This window comes from Tachysurus fulvidraco, chromosome 22 (genome assembly GCF_022655615.1).
Source record: "Tachysurus fulvidraco isolate hzauxx_2018 chromosome 22, HZAU_PFXX_2.0, whole genome shotgun sequence".
In the NCBI taxonomy this organism is placed as follows: domain Eukaryota; kingdom Metazoa; phylum Chordata; class Actinopteri; order Siluriformes; family Bagridae; genus Tachysurus; species Tachysurus fulvidraco.
Window position 1 is genome coordinate 11,021,453 of NC_062539.1, and position 23,619 is coordinate 11,045,071.

Genomic DNA, 23,619 nt, shown 5'->3' on the forward strand with positions numbered 1-23,619 from the left:
AACCATGCCAGTTAGTATTGCCAGTAAAGAGGACGAGGAACATGATTGTATATCCAATTGACACCAAGGTATGTCAACCAATTTTAGCCAAAATATAGTTTTGGTTACATTCGTAGCCCAGTAATAAACTTTGGTAGGGAGAGGCCACCATCAAATTTGCAATTCTGAAGTAATTTCAGCCTAACTCTAGGTGTCTTACCATTCCACAGAAAATGAGATATAATTGAATCAATGTTTTGGAAAAAAAACCTTTAGATAAAAATATAGGTAAGCACTGGAACAGAAACAAGACTTTTGGGAGGACACTCATTTTAACCACGTTAATTCTACCGATCAGGGAAAGGGGGAGGGAACCCCATCTCTGGAAATCTGCCTTAATCTCAGTTAATAGGGGAGAATAGTTTACATCATAAAGAGTTTTGTAGGACCTGGCCACATGAACCCCCGGATACTTAAATCCCGAAGGACTCAGTTTGAAGGGGATATCAGATTGAGAGAGCTGCATTGCTAGGGCATTGACCGGGTAACATCCGCTCTTCGAGACATTGATCTTGTATCCCGAAAACGAACCGAATCTGTGAAAGAAAACAAAGGATAGCAGGGCATGCCCCCACAGGATTTGTGATATACAATAGCAGATCATCAGCATATAAAGAAAGTTTGAATTCGACATGGGAACGTGTTATGCCACTAAAAATGGGGCAAGACCTCAAATAAATGGACAGAGGTTCTACTGCAAGAGCAAAGAGGAGGGGAGACAGAGGACAACCTTGTCTACAGCCATGGTTTAAGGAATAACTAGATTGAACATTATTGGTTGTTATACTGACGCAAGGTGACATATACAGAAGGCGTATCCATATAAAAACATTACCAAATCCAAATTTCTTCAAAACTGCAAACAAGTAACTCCATTCAACTCTGTCAAATGCCTTTTCTGCTTCAACAGAGATTACAACTTCTGGAATGGCAGCGGTTCCTTTCAAGTAAATAACATTAAATAAAGTACGAACATTGTAAAAAGGCTGGCGTCCTTTTATGAAGTCTGTCTGCTCCTGAGATATAATTGTCGGAAGCACCTTCTCTAAACGACATGCCAAGGCTTTCACGAGAACTTTTTGTATCGACATTCATCAAAGAGAAAGGTCTGTAAGAAGTACAAAGTTCGGGATCCTTGCCCTTTTTCAAAAGAACGCTAATAGAGGCCTGTCTCAAAGTGAAAGGAAGAGAGCCATTTGACAGAGATTCTACATAAACAGCATGTAACAGCGGAATGAGTTGATTATGGAATGCCTTGAAAAATTCAACCGGAAACCCATCTGGCCCAGGTGACTTATTATTTTGCATATTTTGTAGTGCCAGTGTAAGTTCTTGTGTAGTCAGTGGAGAATCCAACTGATCAATAGCATCTGTGCTCATATCCGGAAAGTCTAGGTCTTGCAAAAACGTATCCATATCAGCCAAATCCGAAGGAGATTCAGAACTATACAAAGATTCATAAAAGGACAAAAATACTTAATTTATAAGGTCAGGTTCTTCCAACAACATCCCCGACTCATCTCTAACACGAGGTATTAAACGTGAGGCCGCTTGTCGACACAATAGGTGAGCTAGTAATCTTCCAGATTTGTCTCCATATTCGTAGTATTTGGCCCGAGAATGTAGAAGTAACCGTTCTGCTTCATTAGTTGCGATCAAGTCTAACTCAGTTTTTAATACCACGCACCGCCTTAAAAAATCAGGAGACGTGGACGAAGCAAGCTGTTGATCCACAGAATCCAGATCGGCTGATAATTTTTGAATAGTTGACGTTCTTAATTTCTTCAAATGAGCAGAATATGAAATAATCTGACCCCGTAAGTAGGCCTTTAAAGATTCCCACAGGAGTGTCTTAGAAATGGGTTCCGATTCAGATTGGTTGAGAGATAGAAAATCCTCAATTGTACTTATAATAAATTTATGAAATTCATCATCAGACAAAAGAGATATGTTAAATCTCCAGTGGTTGGAGTAACGAGATCCAGATGAGAACTGAATGTCCAAGGTTAAAAGCGAGTGGTCTGAAATAATAATAGGATGATAACAATCTGTCACCTTGGGCATCAGTCTGGCATCAATAAAAAAAATTGATGATACGGGAAAATGTCTGGTGTACATGTGAATAAAAGGAGTATTGTCTGCCAGTTGGATTGCGATCCCTCCAGGGGTCAATGTAGCCATTGTTGGACATAAAACTACTTAGAGTTCTAGCCATTTGTAACTGATTTAAGCTGACTGTTGAACGGTCTAGCTGGGAATTCACAACACAATTCATGTCCCCATCGAATACCAAAAATACATCATTCAAAGAAGGCAGTTTCTTAAACAGATTATTTAAAAAGCTAGGATTATCAAAATTAGGTGCATATACATTGACAAGTAGCACTGGAACCGGTATATAGTCCCTAAAATGATCAAATACTTGCCATTCTTGTCTGAAATAACCTTGGTCTGTCTGAATGGAACTGATTTACTAATCAGAATGGCAACCCCTCTGGCTTTAGAATTAAAGCTGGAATGGAATACTTCCGCAAACCAGGGACACCTCAGCCGTGTCTGGTCATTATTTCGCATGTGGGTCTCCTGCAGAAAAACAATATCAGGCTTTAAATGCTTTAAATGAGAAAACACCTTTGAGCGTTTGACACCACTCCCCAAATCCTTGATATAGTTGTTTCAAAGTTCATTACTGATTGAAATGTGTCTATTGTTTGCTCTCCATTTGTTTTTATCTATATTGTTATATTTTAAGAAACCCTATTAGATTACATGTGGGCCTCCATGCTCATATATTGTACAATAAATTATATTAGTGGAGGGGTGTGGGGGCCCACATCAATATTTTTTTCAGGGGGCCCCGAATCCTCTAGCTATGGCCCTGGTACAGGGCATTGAAATCACATCATGTCAATTATGTATTTTTGGACGTTAGACATCGAATGGGGTCAAATTGACGGCAAGTTTAATATTAGCGCTAATCAATGTAAAATGGTGTTATATGTTTATTAATACCAAAATTAAGCCATGTTGTGAATGATTCTTCTTCAAATTATAATACCAGTCCTTTAAAATCATGGAGGGTTAGCTCCTCTGAGCCCAGCGATGTTAACCTCCTAAAAACCAGCAGAGAACGTGAAGAGCCCATTCACTTGTAGCAGTCGTAGGCGGCTCGGACTAGAAAGATACGTACTGTACGTCAGAAGAGTGCCACGTGACGTTCCGTGTTTCGCGCCTCTCCTACGGCTCCCTCCGGGTCGTGAGTCTTTTTCAGCACTAGTGGCGCGTAACGGAGGTGAAATTCAAGAGGCATGCTTCGTCGCGAGCGAACGCGTTTTGATCTCGGTCTTGTGTATAGCGTACGTCTTTATGTATTACGTGTTGGTAAAGAATATTCGTGACACTGATCTTTGTCTACGGGTTCGACTCATTGTTTCTTGTGGCCGTGTGTGAGTTCTTATTTTTCTTTGTTACGTTTCAGTCTCGCGAATGTGGTGTGATATTTTGGTGTGATTTTCCCCTTAGCGCTGTCTCTCTGTTTATCTTTGTGTGTTGGGGGTTGTTTGACAGGCGTTGGCTTTCTGTCCTCAGCCGATATGCATCACGCATCTCTTCTCCATCAGGATCCTGGAATGACCAACCGCAAATAAAGGGGCTCACGCCCTCTTGCACGGATCATGGCATGCGCCTCATCATGCACTTGCATACGCTCGCCGCCGACGCTCTACAGCAGTGAACATGGGGCTCAGGTCGAGAAATGGCGCTAACGGCGCCCAGGACTCACGCGAGCGGCGGAAAGACGCCGTGGCCGGGGAGCTCGAGACATGCACAAGCCACGAGCGGGACGGCGCGCTACTGCTCGCCAGCTCGCCCAGGCAAGCGGAATTTAAACGAGGTTCGCAGAACTTTGGCCTTTTGGCCAAGACGCCTATCGGCTACACGCGGCCCGTGAAGAGGAACAACATCCGGAAGCGCCGCATCCAGAATCTCATCTACGATGCCCTAGAGAGACCGCGGGGATGGGCTCTTCTTTACCACGCATTTGTGTAAGCACTCTCAATGCCCGAAGCACACATACATCAAACCTTTTTTCACCTTAAATCTACATCCTGTAACTTAATCGAGCGAGAAGAGAGATAGTGTTACCATACGTGCACACCCGTACATAGTCTTGTGTACTTCCATGTTTGCTGTGCATTAAACTGCTTAAATTACGCAAAGATTAGCCAAGTTACAGCTCCATATTCTGAAGGAATTCAGCACATTATAACTTCTATGTACCTACGTAGTAAATAACTATATTGAACTTCTATATAAATCTATGTTGTAAATAGCTCCATTGAATCATTAAGGGTTGTCCAAGAGGAAGAAACTGAAAAACTCGTTCTTCTAGATATAGTCTTTTTGTGTATGCACAGCCTGGGTGGACATACTTAATAAAAAAAATTATAAGCTAAAATGGAAAGTAATCTCAATCTAACGTACTGTACCGTAATTGCTGTCCATGGTGCTGAAACGAAAACCTGAGCAAACGGACTTAGATAGATAGATAGATAGAGAGAGAGAGAGAGAGAGAGAGAGAGAGAGAGAGAGATGAGCGAGCGAGAGGATGTCGATTAGTGATTGTTAATATGCTATAAAGCACAAAAGCATGAAAAGTAATTATGTAAGTGATCCTTTTAATAAATGCACCACACACACACACACACACACACACACACACACACACACACACACACACACACACACACACACACACACACACACAAACACACACACACACACAAACACACACACACACACACACACACACACACACACACACACACACACACACACACACACACACACGCACGCACGCACACACGCACGCACGCACACACGCACGCACGTACACACAGGGAGCCTAAATGCATGTTTGCTCTGGTTAATTAGAAGTGCTTCATTATAGAGGATCAGAGAGGAGATGATTTTAAGATGACTTGACCACATTCCATTGCTGCAGAGTCAAATCTTTATGCAGTCTAAGCCTTTTTTCAGTTAGCCTCTCTGACAAGTGGTATTCTAAAGGCTACACAGCTGTTAAGTCCCAGTCCCTTGAGTTCCCTTTACAGAGCTTGTGTGGAAATGCTCTCACTTTCTCTATTAAACATAACTTTGGATTTCTACGATTGTACTGTTACGATTTGATTTAGGACCTTTAATACATTGGACTGTTCATAACCCAATTTTAGTAGTTTCAGCAATCTCCTTAGTTGTTTTCTTTGCTTGTTGAAGGCCAGTAATTTGACCCCTCTGAACCAGAGTAACATTTTTTTGCTTCCAGGTGAAACATAATAATCACTGCAGTAAATATCCACTGAAATCATTTTTTTATTTTCATAATTAAATCCAGGTGATGAGCTTTTTCTGGGCAGGCAGTATACATACAAACAACTTAAATGAATTATGCAACATGAGCCATTAAAGTTATTTTTCTCCTCTGATTTTTACCACAATGGCTCATGTTGCATGATAGGAAGAGTGGGATAGGGAATTAAATACTACTACTACTACTACTACTACTACTACTACTACTACTACTACTACTACTACTACTACTAATAATAATAATAATAATAATAATAATGATAATAATAATAATGATAATAATAATAATAATCTGAACAAACATCACAGCAACCACTAACCCACCACATCCCAATACATCCCTTATTACGGAAGCAGAATGAATTCAAATGTCTAAAAGAAAGTTTGAATTCAGAATCAGAATCAGGTTTATTGCCAGGTACTGTAGGATCTACATGTACAGGAATTTGTCTTGGTGTGTTGGTGCATATTAATAATAGAGAAGAAGCATAAATATAATAAATATAAGAAACAAAGTTTAGAAAAATAATAATAATAATAATAATAATAATAATAATAATAATAATAATAATAATAATAATAATATGTATAATAATATGTATAACCATAAAGATTTACAAAAAAAAGAAAAACAAGCAGTCGGATGTAAACAAGAATAGAGAAATGAATTATACACTAATGCAGGATGTGCATAGTGGCAAGTGTGAGAAACAGTCAGATTTGTGATAAATCTGTATTGTTTGTTTCCCTTATATTCATGAGCTCTTCTCTGGTCAATACTAAAAAACATGTTTTAAAAGACATAACAAAACAAAGCGCACCAACACACAGAGGCCATCTGTGGCGCCATCTTGGGTGATGTCTAGCAATTTCTAGCACACAACCAACACAAAACACACCGCTCACACAACAAAGCACTTGATGGGGGGTGGTGGACTCGCCAAGTCAATCACCATGTCCTGAAGAGGAGATGTTAGTATTTTTGGGTTCACTCTCACAAAAAAAAACTGAGCTGCATTGCTGACCACTAAGCTAAATTCAGAGATCCAAAGATAAAAACAATAAGTTTAGATATTTATTCACCTTGGGGATTTGTAGTGTTTTGTTTACATTTAAGAAAAACTGAATGGTTAAATAAGCAACTGTAGAATGTAGCATGTAGTAATAATATTTAGTTCATTTTAAAGAAACAGTTTTGCCTATTTTTGATGTGGTACATTTGCTCCTTACAAACATTTAAAGGTTTCCTAATTTTAAACATTTACTTTTTTCCACCACTTGCCAGTAGCACCAATCTTGGCAGGTTAGGGTACTAATGTGTGCTAATGTGTGGGCATGGAGCCTAGCAATGCACAAGCATGTAGGGTGTGTCCCTGCCTAGTGCGATAGTTAGCAGTTCCTCTGCAACTCTGGCCAGGATAAAGCAGTTACTAATGAGGAATGAATGAATGAATGAATGAATGAATGAATGAATGAATGAATGAATGAATGAAAACTGTTATGGTGAGACCGTTGTATCATACAGATAGCAGTGACAGTACTGTGAAAGACTAGATAGATTAGATTAGATTAGATTAGTTTCCACTTTATTGTCATTACACATGTACACAAGTCAACAAAATGCAGTTTGGCACCTACAGTAACCAGAAGTGCAGGATAATGTATGTTTTTCCAAGCACTAATAATAATATTGTACTGTTGTGAAATGGGCTAATTACAAGCACCCTAAGTAACATACCAAGTCAACACAGGCATACATTAAGAGTCTATAATTACAGTTGGGAACTTCTTTGCTTTTCCAATTTAAAATGACATTACCTAGCATTCTCACAACCACATGGTGATTTCTTACCCCTGACTAACCCTATGTGTAACTTTGATTGGCATGACATGTGCATTTTTTTTTTTATTGCAGCAGTATGTTGTGTTAAGAAGAGAGAATGAGTACAACATGTACCCAAAAACAACTTGGGATATGTGCCTGTATGCCTAAAGTTACACATAGTCTGTTCATAGCCTGTTCTGGACTTGTTTTTAATCAGAAATGTGATACAGTTCATCAGACTCTAAGTGCCTTACACTTTGATGATCTCTCTCTCTCTCACTCTCTCTCTCTCTCTCTCTCTCTCTCTCTCTCTCTCTCTCTCTCTCTCTCTCTCTCACACACACACACACACACACACACACACACACACACACACACACACACACACACACACACACACACACACACACACACACACACAGTAGTTGTTCATGCTTCTTAAGTCCAGTCATGTGACATGTTGCCACAGTAACATTTCCACTTGGAGTGGAGGAGGGCTGTTCCAGTGCCCTTTGACAAACATACATGGGCATGAGGACACATAAAATTGAGATGCTTATGAATTTGTGTCTCTGCACTGTGTGCTACTAAAGCATGTGTGTGTGTTTGATTTTTTGCTTTGGAAGGATGGTACAGTGATATGCAGTAAAGTGTTGTCTGTTGCTGAGCAACTATTCCAAATTAGATCTACCACTAAAAGATATTAAAATTATTCAACCTACAAGACATGCAAATGTGTTTCTGGTGATGTAGGGATACAATGGATATATGCCTAATATTTAATTTTTTTTTAATTTTATGTGTCTAAGTCAGGTATGTAATTTCTGTCCAAACTCAGGTATGCTTTGTAGCTTAAACCCATAACTTCTTGCAGTATATGGCTTAAAGAAGGATACTAATATACCTTAAACTAAGCCTTTAGAGTATGATTATATCATTGTGCATCCTGATTATGATGACGATTGTATGTTTGTGTTTCTATGCATTTAGAGCCCAGGCTATCAGGCCATAGACACACACATAGAACGAGAGTGAGAGCGAGAGCGAGAGAGAGAGAGAGAGAGAGAGAGAGAGAGAGAGAGAGAGAGAGAGAGAGAGAGAGAGAGAGAGAGATGCAACATTCAAATGCTACTTCACCCTTGTTTTTCAGTGTTACCATAGAAACTATGCAGGGGTACAGTATCTGCATTAAGTGTAGTTAGTATGAGCTGTTATACTGTAATAGAAGCTTTCACACTGAATGGGACATGTAATTAAATTTCACAACCCACTTGATAAGTCTACTAGACAAGAACAAACATATCACACACACACACACACACACACACACACACACACACACACACACACACACACACACACACACACACACACACACACACACACACACACACACACACACACACAGAGTGAGTGTTTGCAGAGGGACAGGTGAGAGCAAAGAAATAAATCAACAGACAACAGCAGTTATAAATAAGCAGATATTAAGATTGTATTAAAATATGTCTGTTCATTTCTTTATATTTTGTTTCTTTTTATTTATAAAATCTGACAGTTACAAGATCTTTCAAATTTAAATTAATTTTACAGACTGAAATGTTAAATTTATTAGAAATAATATATCATTTTTAAATGTACATAATACTTAATTTAATATATATCTTATTTTACAGCATTTTTTAAAGCCACATATGGGCACAGGGAGCCATTTCAAAGTCTGTCATACAGGCACTATAGTAAAAAAAAATAGATAAGCAACTTGCTTAAGTGGTCTTTGAGACAGCCGTTGCTTTAAGAATGCTCTAGAATGAATAAAGAAAACCAATCCAACATATCTTACTCTACACATTATTGTCTGTCAGTAAAATATTTCACCACATTACTTTCAGAAAACAAGCAGCTAAAGGCTATTCAAATGAGGAATTTCTACTGAACCTGATCAACCATTCAACAGTCTTTACCCCAAACTGGTAATATGCATTAAAAATCTGGGATGCTTGGTTTGAGTAAACAATCTGATTTCTAAAGCTTAGTAATAGTATGCTTAGTCATGCCTAGGGGTCCAGACAGCTGAGTCACTGGCTATTTTCAACAGACAGTTGAAGACCTACTTATTAAGGAAACTATTCCCTATTTTTGCATTTAAAAACAAACAAACAAACAAACAAAACAAACAAACAAAAAAAACTTTGAAACTTTTTCATTGTAACTTTGAACAATGTTTTAAACTCATGGTATGTTAAAGGCAGGGTCTCCGATTTTTGAGAAATGCTTCAGAAAACTGAGTCAGGCCGATAATAAACAAAAATCAAAACAAAACTCAAAACAAACGTATAATAATAAGTGTGTTCAGTGCGCGTGTGTGACATTAGCAGAAAGCGGTTTTAACATTGACATGGAGGATAAAAATAAACGATAAGGCCAGAAGTAGGACGTGTTAATATAGGATCAGCTTTCCAGCGCTGGAGAGAACTGAAGGAGCAGGAAGTTGGCGCATATTCACAGATTGGAGTTTCCCGAGTAAATAACTCCTGAGCTAAACGCTGTTACTACACAAATAACACCTCTTTTCTATCGTAGTAATGTAGAGAGGCAGATACAACCGTGTTTTGTGTAGTAACAGCGTTTAGCTCAGGAGTTACTGACTCGGGAAACTCAACTTTACTTAAGATGCCGAGATGCTTTTTTCCTTCTCTATAGGTGAGTAACGTTGGTTTTTCTTTGTTACACAGAACTAATATATGCCTTTGTCCTTTTCATGATTATGCTTGTGTGTCATTTTTGCTTGTTTGTTTATTGTTCTTCCCTTCAGCTATGATAAGGACACATTTCTTTCTATTAGTTGCCTGGGTTACGTATGTATGTGTGGGCGGAGCTATCAATACAGGGGTGGGGCCCATTTGGGTTAGGGGCGTGTTTGTTTTGGTGATTTGAAATGTCGACATTGGCTTTCAAACTTCGAGAGACCCTACCTTTAAGTATGTAACCTAGTGAACCAGCATTAATGTATCCAATGGTAGAGATTTAAGCACTTCTGTACGTGGATAAGGGTGCCTGCCAAATGCTGTGAATTTAATGTAATGTAATGTAGTCAAACTTAGACAAGGCTTGCAACTGTTAGAGCAAGAAATAAAAATAAAAAAGCTTAGGTGTTCAAAACTACCACATTTAATCATATATAAATACATACTTTGCAATGTCTAATAATGCGCTTATCATGAACTAATTATCAACAGTAAAAAGAGATAAGTAAATTCTAAATAAAAATTAAGATACAGTTACAGTGGTTTGAAAAAGTGTTTGCCCCATTCCTGATTTTGTCCTTAATAATATAAACCTTCATTTATAAACTGCATGTTGTGTTTACTTGTGTTATCTTTGACTGATATTTCTATTTGTTTGATGATCTGAAACATTAAAGTGTTACAAACGTGAAAAAAAAATTAAATCAGGAAGGGGGCCAACACTTTTTCATACCACTGTACTGTATATGCTAAGAAATATTTAATCATTTCTGCACATACAATCACACACAATTGTAAGTTGCAGTTCCAGGAAATCATCTGAAACATATACAGGTGCTTTTAGCTTTCACCTCTTTAATAACATCTAATGGTACCTTAAGTGCTTAAGAGCTCGCTCTTTTTTCTAAGCTAAATGGACTGCTTAGAGTGATTGTGTGCTCATTTGTCTTGCGTGTCAAAGTTTTGCAAAATGCAGCAAGTTTTTGCATGTTTGTGCATGTTGTATGAGTCAGTAAAGCCATTGGTCACAGTTTAAACCAGGTAAACAAACCATGTGTGTGTGTGTGTGTGTGTGTGTGTGTGTGTGTGTGTGTGTGTGTGTGTGTGTGTGTGTGTGTGTGTGTGTGTGTGTGTGTGTGCAAATTCTGGCTTTTGTAAAACTGGATTCTGTTTGACCTGTGAATTGTTCTGAGTTCATTTTGTGATCTGTGAATTGTTCACTACTACTTATTGACAGTTTGTACACAGCCATGCCCTTTTATTATTAACCTAAACATAGCACAGATACAGCAAATGCTACTGACAGTAAATAAAAGCAAAGTATGCATTTATAATTACTCGGACAGTTAGAGAGAAAAAGGGAGAGAGAGAGAGAGACAGAGAGAGAGAGAGAGAGAGATGTTCATCACATGCAAATCCTTGTTTATTATTTCAAAACATTCACCTTAAAGTACAAACTGCGTGTTGCACAGAACAACAAAGGGATTATGAACACTAGTGAAGACTTAAATTCGTAGCTTAGAGTTGCTATATTGTCAAAGAAAATTGACAAAGAGAGTGTTAGAATGCAAATTCTAATAATAGTAATAATAATAATTAACTTGATTGATTTAAATTCAAATAAAGTTAAATAAATAAAGTTAAATAAAGTTAATTAAATTCTGGCAAAATATTTTTTTCTAGCTACTATACTGTATTTTATTTTCACTATGACAACACACTGTGAGTAACAAATTTACACAAATTTACAAGAAAATCACAAACGAGGAGCTACTCTGCTAGATGCTGGATGCCTTTGATGAGTTATTTTACAGATATGTTTAACTATAAACAAATATATCTAATTTTGACTTTAGAAATAAATAAATATGTACAATTATAGTATTTATATTTTAATATATACATTTTATTATTATATTAAATTTATATTTAAAATTCATTTATTAAAATACACATTATTCTGGGTAAATGCTTTTACATTAAGGTTCCCTTAAAAAATATGCAATAATAAATATACTCTGGCCAAAAGATTGTGGACTTCTCACTAACACACCCATGTGTGCGTTCTAGATTCTGTCCTTTTGCTGTTATAATAGCCTTTGTGTCTCGGGAAGGCTGTCCACTAGATTTGCTAGGTAGCTGTGGAGATTTGCCCATTTAGTCATAGAAGTACTAGTGAGGTATTAATGTCAGATGAGAAGATGGACACTAGCCAATCAGAGGTGACTGTGTACTGTATACAGTACAGGGTGGGTTTTACTTTCCTCCAAGTGTGTTTCACTGCCCTGTGATCAGCATTTTGAACAGATGTGGTGGTTTGCTCTGTATGTGTTGGAGGAAGCATATTATTTTAGCCATCACCCTTTTCAGCTGGCATCTGGCATGTGATAGGGGAGAGCTGGCTAGTAAATAATACCTTGCTAATTTTTATTTGGATGCATTGTTCTGTTAAGAATGCTTGCTGCAAATGCAAATAGTATAAAAAAAAGTATAAAATGTAGTACAATGGATAATAGGAAAAAAAAAATTCCTGATTATTTATTTTTCCCCTTTGACATTTAAAATGAAAAAGTTAATTTCTGTATTTATTTATTTAGTGCCCAGTCTAGCCACAGGGATTGCAAGCCAGTAACTTCTGTGCCGGTCCCAAGCCAGAATAAATAGAGAGGGAAGGGCATCAGGCGTAAAACTTGCCAAATTTAATCATGCAAATTGTCAGTGGGAATTCCATACCAGATTGGTTGAGGTTGCTGGAGGAAATTGTACTACTGTTGGCCAATGTCAACCTGAGCTGTCCCTCTTCCCTGTCAATGGTACATTGTACCAATGACAGGGAAAGGTAAAGAGCTGGCGGACATGATGAAAAGTTTTTTGTGTATGCAGGAGACCAGGTGGAAGGGGAGTAAAGTATGTAGTTGTCACGATGTGACACGGTGAAACAAAGGCGAGTGAGGACCCAAATGCAGTGTAGAGGTTTTTACTAAACAAAACACAAACAAACAGGCAGGCAACGCGGAACAAACAGGAAACGGGAACATGGACATGCACACACCAACACCAAAAACAACCAACAACATTGAAGTGAACAGACAGAGTATATATGGTGAACGAGAGCCAATCACAAAACAGAGACAGACAAGGACTAAGACAAAACACCTGAGGAAGAGATAGAATGTAATTAGTGTCCATGGTAACAGATAGGTGGGCGGGGTCAACAATTAACATCAGGGAGAGACGGCAGACAGAAACAAGGGGAAAACACAGACAGACACATTACAGTAGTATTGGACGGGGATACAAACTGTTTTATTATGGTGTGGATAGGAAGAGAAATGGGGTCAGAGTGAAGGATAAGTTTGTGAGGAATGTTTTAGACATGAAAAGAGTGTCAGACAGGGTAATCAGTTTGAAGTTAGAAATTTAAGGGGTGATGTTGAATGTGGTCACTGGTTATGCTCCATAAGTAGGCTGTGAGTTAGAAGAGAAGGTCAGATTCTGGATTGAGTTAGATTAGGTGATAGTGAGTATTTCCAGATGGGAGAGAGAATCGATTGGAGCAGACTTCAACGGGCATGTTGGTGAGGGGAACAGAGGTGATGAGGCCAGGTTTGGTGTTAAGGACAGGAACCTACTGTAGAAGGACAGATGGTGGTGGAATTTGCTAAGCGGATGAAAATGTCTGTATTTAACACTTATTTCCAGAAGAGGAAGGAACATAGAGTTTACATATAAAAGTGGAGGTAGGAGTAAGAAGGTAGATTACATTATCTGTAAAAGAGGCATTCTGAGAGAGATTAGAGACTGCAAGGTAATGGTAAGAGACAGTGAAGTCAGACATCATTGGATGGTGGTGTAAGATGTCTCTGGTGGTCAGGAAGAAGAGGAGAGGAAAGATGAAATAATTTTTTTCTTCTTAGTGGTGTGGAAGTTGAAAAAGGAAGAATGTTGTAAGGAGTTCAGACAGAAGCTTAGACAGGCTTTGGGTGGTCAGGAAGAGCTTAGATGACTGGGAAACTACAGCAGAAGTAATCAGAGAGACAGGGAGGAGGGTTCTAGGTGTGTCCTAGGTGGAATGAGGAAGTACAGGACAGCATTCAGAGGAAGAGGCTAGCTAAACAGAAGGGAGACTTAGAATGGACCAAAGAAATTAGGCAGGATAAAGCCAAACAGAAAGCATAAAATGAGTTGTATGCCAGGTTAGACACAAGGGAAGGTGAGAAGGACTTTTACATATTATTGAGACAGAGAGATAGAGATGGGAAGGCTGTGCAACAGATAAGTGATAAAAGATAGTGATGGAAAGGTGCTAACAGCTGAGGAGAGTGTGTAGAGCAGATGGAAGGAGTATTTTGAGGAGCTGATGAATGAAAGGGGAAAAATGAGAGGGGGAAAAAGTGAGGAAGAGATCACAGATATGAAAGGCTGAGGTGAGGAAGGCTCTGAGGTTAATCAAAAGTTGAAATGCTGTTGGTCCAGATGAAATACCTGTTGAGGTGTGGAAGTGTCTAGGAGAGACAGCAGTGAAGTTTCTATCTAGATTATTCTATCTAGATTATTCAACAGGATTTTAGAATGTGAGAAGATGGAAGAAGTGTTCTGAGAAGTTTTCTAGTGCCGATCTACAGTATAAGAATAAGGGTGATGTGCAGTTGTAACAACTACAGAGGTATAAAGTTGATGAGACACACAATGAAGCTATAGGAAAAGAGTATTGGAAGCTAGTCTAAGAAAGGAAGTGGGTATTTGTGAGCAGCAGTATGGCTTCATGCCCAGAAAGACCACTATTGATGGAATTTTTGCGCTGAGAATGTTAATGGAGAAGTACAGAAATGGTCAGAAGGAGCTGCACTGCGATTTTATGGATTTAGAGAAAGTGTATGATAGGGTGCTGAGAGAGGAGCTATGGTACTGTATGAGGATGTCCGGTGTGGCAGTGAAGTACATCAGAGTAGTACAGAATATGTATGACAGCAGTGCTGTAGGTCAGACAGAAGAGTTCAAGGTGTAGGTGGGGCTATATCAATGATCGGATTTAAGTCCCTTCTTGTTTGCTATGGTGATGGACAGGTTGACAGATGAAGTCAGACAGGAATCTCCATGGACAATGTTTGCAGATGACATTGTGATCTCTAGTGAGAGTAGAAAGAAGGTGGAGGAACACCTGGAATGGTGGAAGTCGGCTCTGGAAAGAAGAATAATGAAAGTAAGACAGAATACATGTGCTTGAATGAGAGGGAGAGAGGTAAAACAGTGAGGTCACGGGATTGAGGTCAAGAAGGTGCTGGAGTCCAGTGCAGCGGTTAGTGTATAAAGAGGTGAAGATGCGAGTGTAGGTGGGTTGAAGTGGGTGGAGAAAAGTGTTAGGAGAATTCTCAGCAAGAAGCAACGGAAAGGTGTACAAGACAGTAGACCAGCTATAGGTTATTGTATGGGTTAAAGACATGAGGCAGAGATGGAGGAGTTGTTGAGATTCTCTTTAGGAGTGACAAGGATGGACAGGATTAGGAACGAGCACATAGAGGGACAGTTAAGGTTGACTGTTTTGGAGACAAGATCAGAGAGGCTAGATTGAGATGGTTTGGCCATGTACAGAGGTAGAAGGATGTTGGAGATGGAGCTGCCAGGTAAGAGGTCAGGAGGATGGCCAAAGAGGAGATACATGGATGTGTTAAAGGTTGTGAAATTAATTGGTGTGAGAGTAGATAATGCAGAGGAAAGAGTTGATTCAGAGGAAAGGTGGAAACAGATGATTCCTCTAACGGGAAAAGCCGAAAGTAGAAGGAGAAGATTTTATTCAATTTTTTTTCTGTATTCATATTTGTATTAACTGAAAGTGGATGCAGTTTACACTGGATGGCTTTTTATTGTTTCATGTTAACAATATTCCTAATTTATATTGATTTTATTCCTAGACCACAGTGCATTGCTATTTTGTAATTCAGAAGATAAATGTTTCTTTTTCTTCATTGTTTGCATAATTTTATGTTTATTTGTCTGTTTGTTCTTGCACATGAACATTAAAGTGGCTTTTCTAACATTTGCGATCACATTCTAATACTGTACCCTAATGCACAATCATCCAATCACGTTAATTGTCTGTGAAAGGTTATGTGCATTTAGCAAATGTATGCAACAGCAACACCAGTAGTTAGAGATCACTGCTTGAGATAGGTATGTAAGGTCTTGTAAGCTAATCCTGCATGAAAACAACAACCATGAGACATACACTAGATGTGGCAGACCTATGCATACTTATAAATGGTATGACAGTTTTCTGTCTTTTGCTGCCGTATGTAAGTGCACAAAGTATGATGCACATTTTGTTGTGCAAATGTGTTGTATTCATCAGTTAAGTGCTGCCATGTTAAAATTTTGTTGTTCATTACATATGTCTAGTCACATGAGTAGGATTTGCCTCTGTGTTATAAATGTCTCACCTGTACTTGTAAAGAGAGGGTCACTGCAGTATGACATGATTTGTGTCCAGTCTCCAGTCACATCAGCATTATTTGCCTATAACCCGTGTGTGTCTGTGTGTATGTTGATGTGACATTGTGCTGATTCTTCATTTCTTTATTGTATATTTGGTGCAAATTTCATGTTAGCAAGTCTCTCAGGAATTTCAGCTCTCTTACCCTGTTGTGTTGAACACTTCTGTGTCTTATGAAAGACTGAAAGACAGAGATTTTGATTCAGAGTAAAAGGGGTTAAAGTGTGAGGTACTGAGCAAAATGAGGAAATATTTTTTACTTGCTCATTTCAGATTGAGAGAACATCTCCCTCATCTGGTGTCTTTGGGGTCTCTCAGAATTATTATTTCACACGCAAATTAATCACACATCTTCTGAAGGCCTATGAAGTTACGTAAATGTTGGTTTAGCTTTTTGTAATACTCAGTCAATTTCCAATATATCCCATGCTCTGAAATTGGGAGAAAAGAAAATGAAGTGGGCCATTAACATCCTACCAATAAAGAACAGGTTGATGTTTTAGGGTTTACAGTTCGATACTGTAGCTTGCCTGGTATTCTGGGAAAATGTAAAGTGCTATTAGATTATACTGTATCGAATGACTTTACTCTGACTATATAATGACTATATTATAATAACATAGTAAATCTTCAGTACCTTTTTGAATCTACTAAACTTGTACTTAAAACAGCAAAAAAAAACCTTGTAGCAAATATTTTTATTTAGTATTCCTGATGAAATGGCATAACCAGTTATTTTAGTGAAAAGTACATATTACTAGTTTAGCCTAGCTGGTCCTAAAGTTTGCTAGCTAGTCTAAAACACATTAATAGATAACAAATATTATCTGCTTCCTTCTGGTTTTTTTTTTCTTTTCTTTGAGACTGTAATTGACTGGGTCTTTCAATGTTGTTCTCTCTATTCCTTTTAATAACATATTGTTATTTTGCAACATTTTATTTGAACAGCTTCTTATTTGGTGATCTGTGGTTTATATATGGAACATTGGTCCTGCAACAAAGATTAGGATCTCCACAGTGGTTTCTCTCTGGAACTAGTGGACATTTGCATGTGCTCTGGCTAAGTACTAATAGCAGTTGTCATGTTATGACCATGATTTGACATGTGAAGCCTATAAAAGGCCCCTGCTTTATCACACTTGTCTTTGCTTGTTCATCCTTATTAACTCAAGGGCTTAACACCCAGGTGGCTTCCACTTATTTCTAGCACAATGGGTTCATATGTAACTTACCAATCTATGTCCTTACATTTTTTACTGACCGCTTTTCCTTCCAGAACTAGTAGAGATGGTTTGTATCACTCCATTATGCATTGCCTCAGACTGTGCAAGTAATGACTGTGATTCTTATTCAGGGATTCATTCACGTGCTGACACAATTCACATTACAGAAGTATGTTTCAAGTTCTAATACTGTTTTGTATAAGCATAATAGTCACTTACATATGGGAGAGCTTGTACAATTTGTTAATTTAAGTTAAATTATTTAACTGTAAACTTTCCATGTTTCACCACACATATATGGCTTCATCATGCCTTACAAAAAGCCACTACTTTATTATTTTCACTGAAATCTCGAAGAAGTCCTACTTTAAGCCAAAACAGTATAAATGTAACCACCCACCCCCTTTTTATAGATACAAAAAGAAAAAGAAGAAGAAGAAGCCTTTATTTTAGTCATGTATACATTTCAGCACAGTAAATTTCTTTCTATCCAGCTTTGGAGGTTGAAGTCAGGGCACAAGGTCAGCCATGATACAGCTTCCCTGGAGCATAAAGGGTTAAGGGCCTTAAGAGTTATATACATTTAGCAAAATTTTATCCTGTAAAATAGTTTTGTATTGTTTTGCACTGTAAATGTACAACTTGCTGTCAGAACATTGTTGTAAATTTACAGGGTTTCATTTTTCATGGTGTTGGCTAGGCAGGCTCGGCAGTAAACTTTCATCTGTTTTGAGGTTGAGAAGCTGCAGGGAACACTAAAGAGAAGGATGTACTTGCAATTCAAAACAGCTACAGTAAATCCAACAAACTTCGACCAAATAAATGATCGTGCAAAATGATTTCTGACCAGATGGTTAATTTTTGCTGTGATCTTTAATGAAACAAAAAGAATTTTTGTTTAAACTTGTGGCACATTTTATTCTTTGTTTCTAGGTTTTTGATAGTTCTGGCATGTCTCATTTTGGCGATTCTGACAACATTTAAAGAGTATGAAGATGACTCAGGTCACTGGTTGGTGGTTCTGGTAAGTGTGTGCATGTTAACTTGTATGTATGTGTACTACTTTGTGTGTTCAGTAACAATGAAGTTCAGTGACTACAGTCAAACATTGTATAGTCATTGTATAGTAAACCCAGAATAATTATAGATTGTCACACAGTTAATCACCTCTGGAAAGGAAAGGCTAATGCAGGAGATGACTTCATATGACGCACGCGCACACGCACGAGCACATGCACACGCACACACACAGAGTTGAGATTTGAGAAATACTGTACATAGTTATGTGTGTGGGATGCTGGTAAAAAAAACAGTTTGTTATTTAACATTTTCTGTTTTCTCTTCTCTCTGTTTCACCTCTCTCATGTCTTTCACCCTCTCTGTAGGAGACATTCACTATTTTTATTTTTGGGAGTGAGTTTGTGCTCAGGATCTGGGCAGCAGGATGCCGTTGTAGATATAAGGGTTGGAGAGGACGTCTCAAATTCGCTCGCAAACCACTGTGTATATTGGGCAAGTGTATTAGACACATACTGACACACACATTGTGTACTTTCAGTAATACTGTTGCAAAATGATCTATAAATCAATCTGTTTCTGATTTCAAGTCCTTCAAGGGAAAAAAAAACATTTTTGCTGCTTAGTTTTTTTTACACCATGAGCATTATGCAAGTGAAAAACTCGATCAAAATTACCTGGTAAAGTAAATTTACTCGTCTAAAATGAATTATTTTCCATGCCATTATTCTTAATGTTTTTAGGGGTTGAATAGACTAGTTGACTAGTCGATTAGTATATTTCCCAGACACTCCTAGGAGCTATTTGTCTCCTTTTTGGCTATAAAAATGCAGACTTTAGTAATCTGAAAATATTTCAGAAGAATTCCTTCCTTTAATGCAATATTATCACTTAATATAATGGTGTCCACAGGACCTATATTTCCAGTCCTATCTGTTCCCTTTGGAATTCTACAACTTGTATTTTCATTGTATTTACCATCCTGATCAGCGCTCTATAGAAAAAAAATAGCATTCGACTTCAGCTGCTACTGAGATCAGTGTTAAATCATCAACTGATCATTTTATTCTTTCCATAATTCCATAAACCTAACTTTAACTGCCATGTCTGACATACCCTTAAAGACTGTTTTAAAAAAAATTGAAGCTGGAAATCTAATTTACAGTTTGGGTCTAATTTGCAGATTGGCTATTATTTGATGTGTGGTTTGATGTTGTCTTTGCTGTAAAAAACAAACTAAGTAAAACTACATAAAATACTTTCAAGGTTCACTAAGGTATTGACTAACTAACTTTTTTTAATGAAAGTTTGACTAGTAAAATCATTATTATGCAGCCCTTAATGCAACACATACTGTACTTGCACTTTTTCTCATTAATGAAGAAGAGGTATTGTGTGTTTGCACAGATATCTTTGTGCTGATAGCATCAGTACCTGTAGTTGCTTTAGGAAACCAGGGAAATGTTTTGGCTACATCTCTACGGAGCCTGCGCTTTCTGCAGATTCTGCGTATGCTGCGCATGGACAGGCGAGGTGGCACCTGGAAACTGTTGGGGTCTGCAATATATGCTCACAGCAAGGTAATCACACACATGCAATCACATATACACATCCATTAAATTGGCAGCTGAGAATGGCCTTCTAGTGTTTCTTGTTCCTATTGCTATTGCATCCAGTGTTTATCCCTATGTGAAGCTTTTCATGTATGAATTACGGTGGCCGAGAAGTGCAAAACACATTAACAAATCCGAAAACAAAACAACAAATCCGAAAACAAAACAACAAATCCGAACACACAACGACAATTCAGACAACCCGGAAACGGTAGGTATAGTTTGCGAATGGAAACTTACCGATCATCGGACAAGACATGTGCCATTCACCTGTATATCTTGAATGACAGGTCTCTTGTACAATGATCGGCAAGTTTCCATTCACAAACTATACCTACCTTTTCCGGGTTATCTGAGGGGGTTTTTACACCTGGACACTTCATGCGTTTTCTGTGATCCGATAGCTATCCGATCGTAAAAAGACCAGGTGTAAATGCCCTCTGAAACGGTTTCGAGACGGATATAAATCCGATCGCTCAAACCACTTCAGGAGGTGGTCTGGGACGCATTTCAGATGAAACTGGACAGGTGTAAATGCATGTGGTTATTTAAGCCACATACGTCAGCACTATACTCCTCCCAAACGGAAGTACGTCACTAGCAGGTGACTCGCAAGTCGTGCATCGCGCCAGAAACAAATATGTTTTCCCACCAGCACTGGCTCCGATCTTACACCCAGGTGTCTCGTTGGGTCTTAAAATGCACTTCTGCTGCCAGCGAAAAGGCAGCAAACAGTAAATGCTGTTTTTTGTAGCAACCGCATACACCAAAGCGTGTTCCATTTCAATTACCCCGGAAATGAGGTGAAATATATTTGCATATTGGGTGGGAGTAGAAAGATCAGATTGATATCCAATTCGCCGAGACGCATTTATGTGGCCTAATGTAAATGGAACAGTTTTAACAAATCAGATAGCTATCAGATCAGAGAAAACACATGAAGTGACCAGGTGTAAAAAGGCCCTGAGTCTTTGCACGAAACACAAATCCGAGAACACAACGACAATTCAGACAACCCGGAAGAGGCTGTTATAGTTTGTGATTGGAACACTTAGCGATCATTGGGCAAGACACCTGTCACTCAAGGTATACATGAAGTTCAACAGTCTGCTGCAGGGAAAAGTTGGAATGGATGGATGGAATGGATTACTGTGGATTAATTATGTTATTTTCTTATATTTAAACGGAGAACTTTACACATGTCTATTCAGATTTGTTAATGTGTTTTGCACTTCTCGGCCACCGTAATGAAGACATCCCTACAGAATTCATTACGTGGAAATATTTAACACTGACAGCTATTTTTTTTTTAATCTTTGCTTTTCCAGTAACTCCCACTATGTTACTGATTGCCAATCGTTGTCACATATTTTCTGTGTTATTTTCTTATAAATCAAGAAAGAGACACAGTGTAAAAATTTTTTTAGTTCATTTCTTCTGCTGGTGCTTTAATTACTTGGCCAGATCTAGATATCAGCAAGGTTATCGCCAGAACATACAGAATGTGAGGACAATTCATTTTCATAAAGGGGCACACTTTTTTATGATATTTATTATAATTACAATAGACCACGTTCAAGATTTGTCTTTGGTGCATCATTGTAAAAACACAAGTAAGTGTGAAGACTACAAATTGAATGTTACAGATTACAACTTCAATGTTAATGCAAATTGGGCATTAAGTAAACTATACTTTGCAGAATTTTATTTAAAAATGATTAACAGGGACCAGGAGACAATTGACTGGCTGTTCATGTGTGTCTGTGTGTATCAGGAACTGATCACTGCATGGTACATTGGCTTCCTGTCTCTTATCCTGTCCTCCTTCCTGGTCTATCTTGTGGAGAAGGATGTTGTCTTGATGACGCTACCCAATGATGAAGATGGCACCCCAACACCTGCCCAAGATTTTGATACCTATGCTGATGCACTCTGGTGGGGACTGGTAAGAGTGGAGAACATGCCTTATTAAACACAAACATCCCTACAGTACCAGTTAGTTTAGTTATTTTAGCAAAACAAAAAATAATTTAAAAGTATTTAAATTAAAGTACTTGATTTATAGCTGTATGGTTGGAAACTGTTTCTACAGTTGTAGTGCTTTACAGTACATTACATTACATGTATAAATTACATACATATACATTGGCTGTGCTAAATTTACAGCTGATTCCCTGTTGTCCAAAATAATTGGAAATGGGATGAGGCTTTTATTGGAAAGACCACTATCCCAGCTGTGAAGTTAGGTGGTGGCAACAGCATCATGTTACTGGTATCAGGGACGCGGGCATAGAAACAGACCCAAATGCAGGATAGTGTAAAATAAAAGGGTTTATTAACTAAAAACACAAAACAGGGACACAGACTTGGACTACAACGACGACATAGGTCTACATGGATTCCGGTAGTTGCACAGCAAAATAGACATGACAATTAGACACGAGGAACAGGTACACAGAGGCAGGGAGGAAGTTTGTGATTAGGGTTTCATGGTGAAATGCAATGCAGTGGAATGGCTTGCATTTAATTGTAGATAAAATTCACTTCCAACATACTACATTTAATATTTAAAAAGCAATTTCCCGTCCGACATAAAAGCAATTCAATAATGGTTGCTTTTCAGTGTAAATAATGAAAATCACAAAAAATTATTTTGTGTATTGCATGTCACATTTCAGTTCGGTTATTGTCTTTCAACCTGACAGAGAATCTTCACCATATTCAGATTTAATTTTAACATATTCTATGTTTCTGCATAGAAAGTCCAATCTGAACTTGAGAGTCCTAAAGTTTTTTAAGTTGTTTTTGTGTGTCAATGTGTGTGGTGTTTTGAGTTACCAAGCTGGTTTTGTGTGACTTATGGTTCTATCACTGGAAATGTGCTTAAGGATGTCAGTGTAAAAATAAGAAGCTGATGGATTTTGTAAAAAAGAGAGTAAAGTTTGAAATGTGAGGAAGTGGTAGCCTAGTATTTAAGGCGTTAGACTACTGATTAGAAGTTCATGAGTTAGAATCCCAAGTTCAACAAGCTGCCACTGCTGGGCCCCTGAGCAATGGCCTTAACCAGTGGTGTAGTCTAGTTTTTTGTAGTGAGTATACTGTGATTTTTTTTTCCCCTCCCAGCCTCATACGCACCCATCTTAGAGCGACACCCCATAGCCACCACCACACTCACTAATGCATAAAATATGCATCTACATGTAATTTAGAGCATTATTAAAGACTGCTTATGTGTTATCAACATTCCAATTTATTATAGGCAACAAAAGACAGTCAGCTGATAAATCCTGTGCTCCAGGTC

General features: G+C 38.1%; 1 protein-coding gene across 4 annotated transcripts in view; it reads left to right on the plus strand.

Annotated features, from left to right (window-relative positions):
- Nucleotides 1-3,231: 3,231 nt before the first annotated feature.
- Nucleotides 3,232-23,619, plus strand: part of kcnq3 (potassium voltage-gated channel, KQT-like subfamily, member 3) — a 36,194-nt gene continuing 15,806 nt past the window's right edge. Inside the window, exons 1-6 of one of the 4 annotated variants that reach the window (XM_027176809.2) lie at nucleotides 3,232-3,485; nucleotides 3,607-4,082; nucleotides 18,622-18,712; nucleotides 19,074-19,200; nucleotides 20,113-20,285; nucleotides 22,093-22,263. In XM_027176809.2, coding sequence (XP_027032610.1) covers nucleotides 3,775-4,082; nucleotides 18,622-18,712; nucleotides 19,074-19,200; nucleotides 20,113-20,285; nucleotides 22,093-22,263 — 870 coding nt within the window. In that variant the 5' untranslated portion in view covers nucleotides 3,232-3,485; nucleotides 3,607-3,774. The remainder of the gene's footprint in view (nucleotides 3,486-3,606; nucleotides 4,083-18,621; nucleotides 18,713-19,073; nucleotides 19,201-20,112; nucleotides 20,286-22,092; nucleotides 22,264-23,619) is intronic. The other 3 variants (XM_027176811.2, XM_027176813.2, XM_027176812.2) reach the window with 3 other exon arrangements.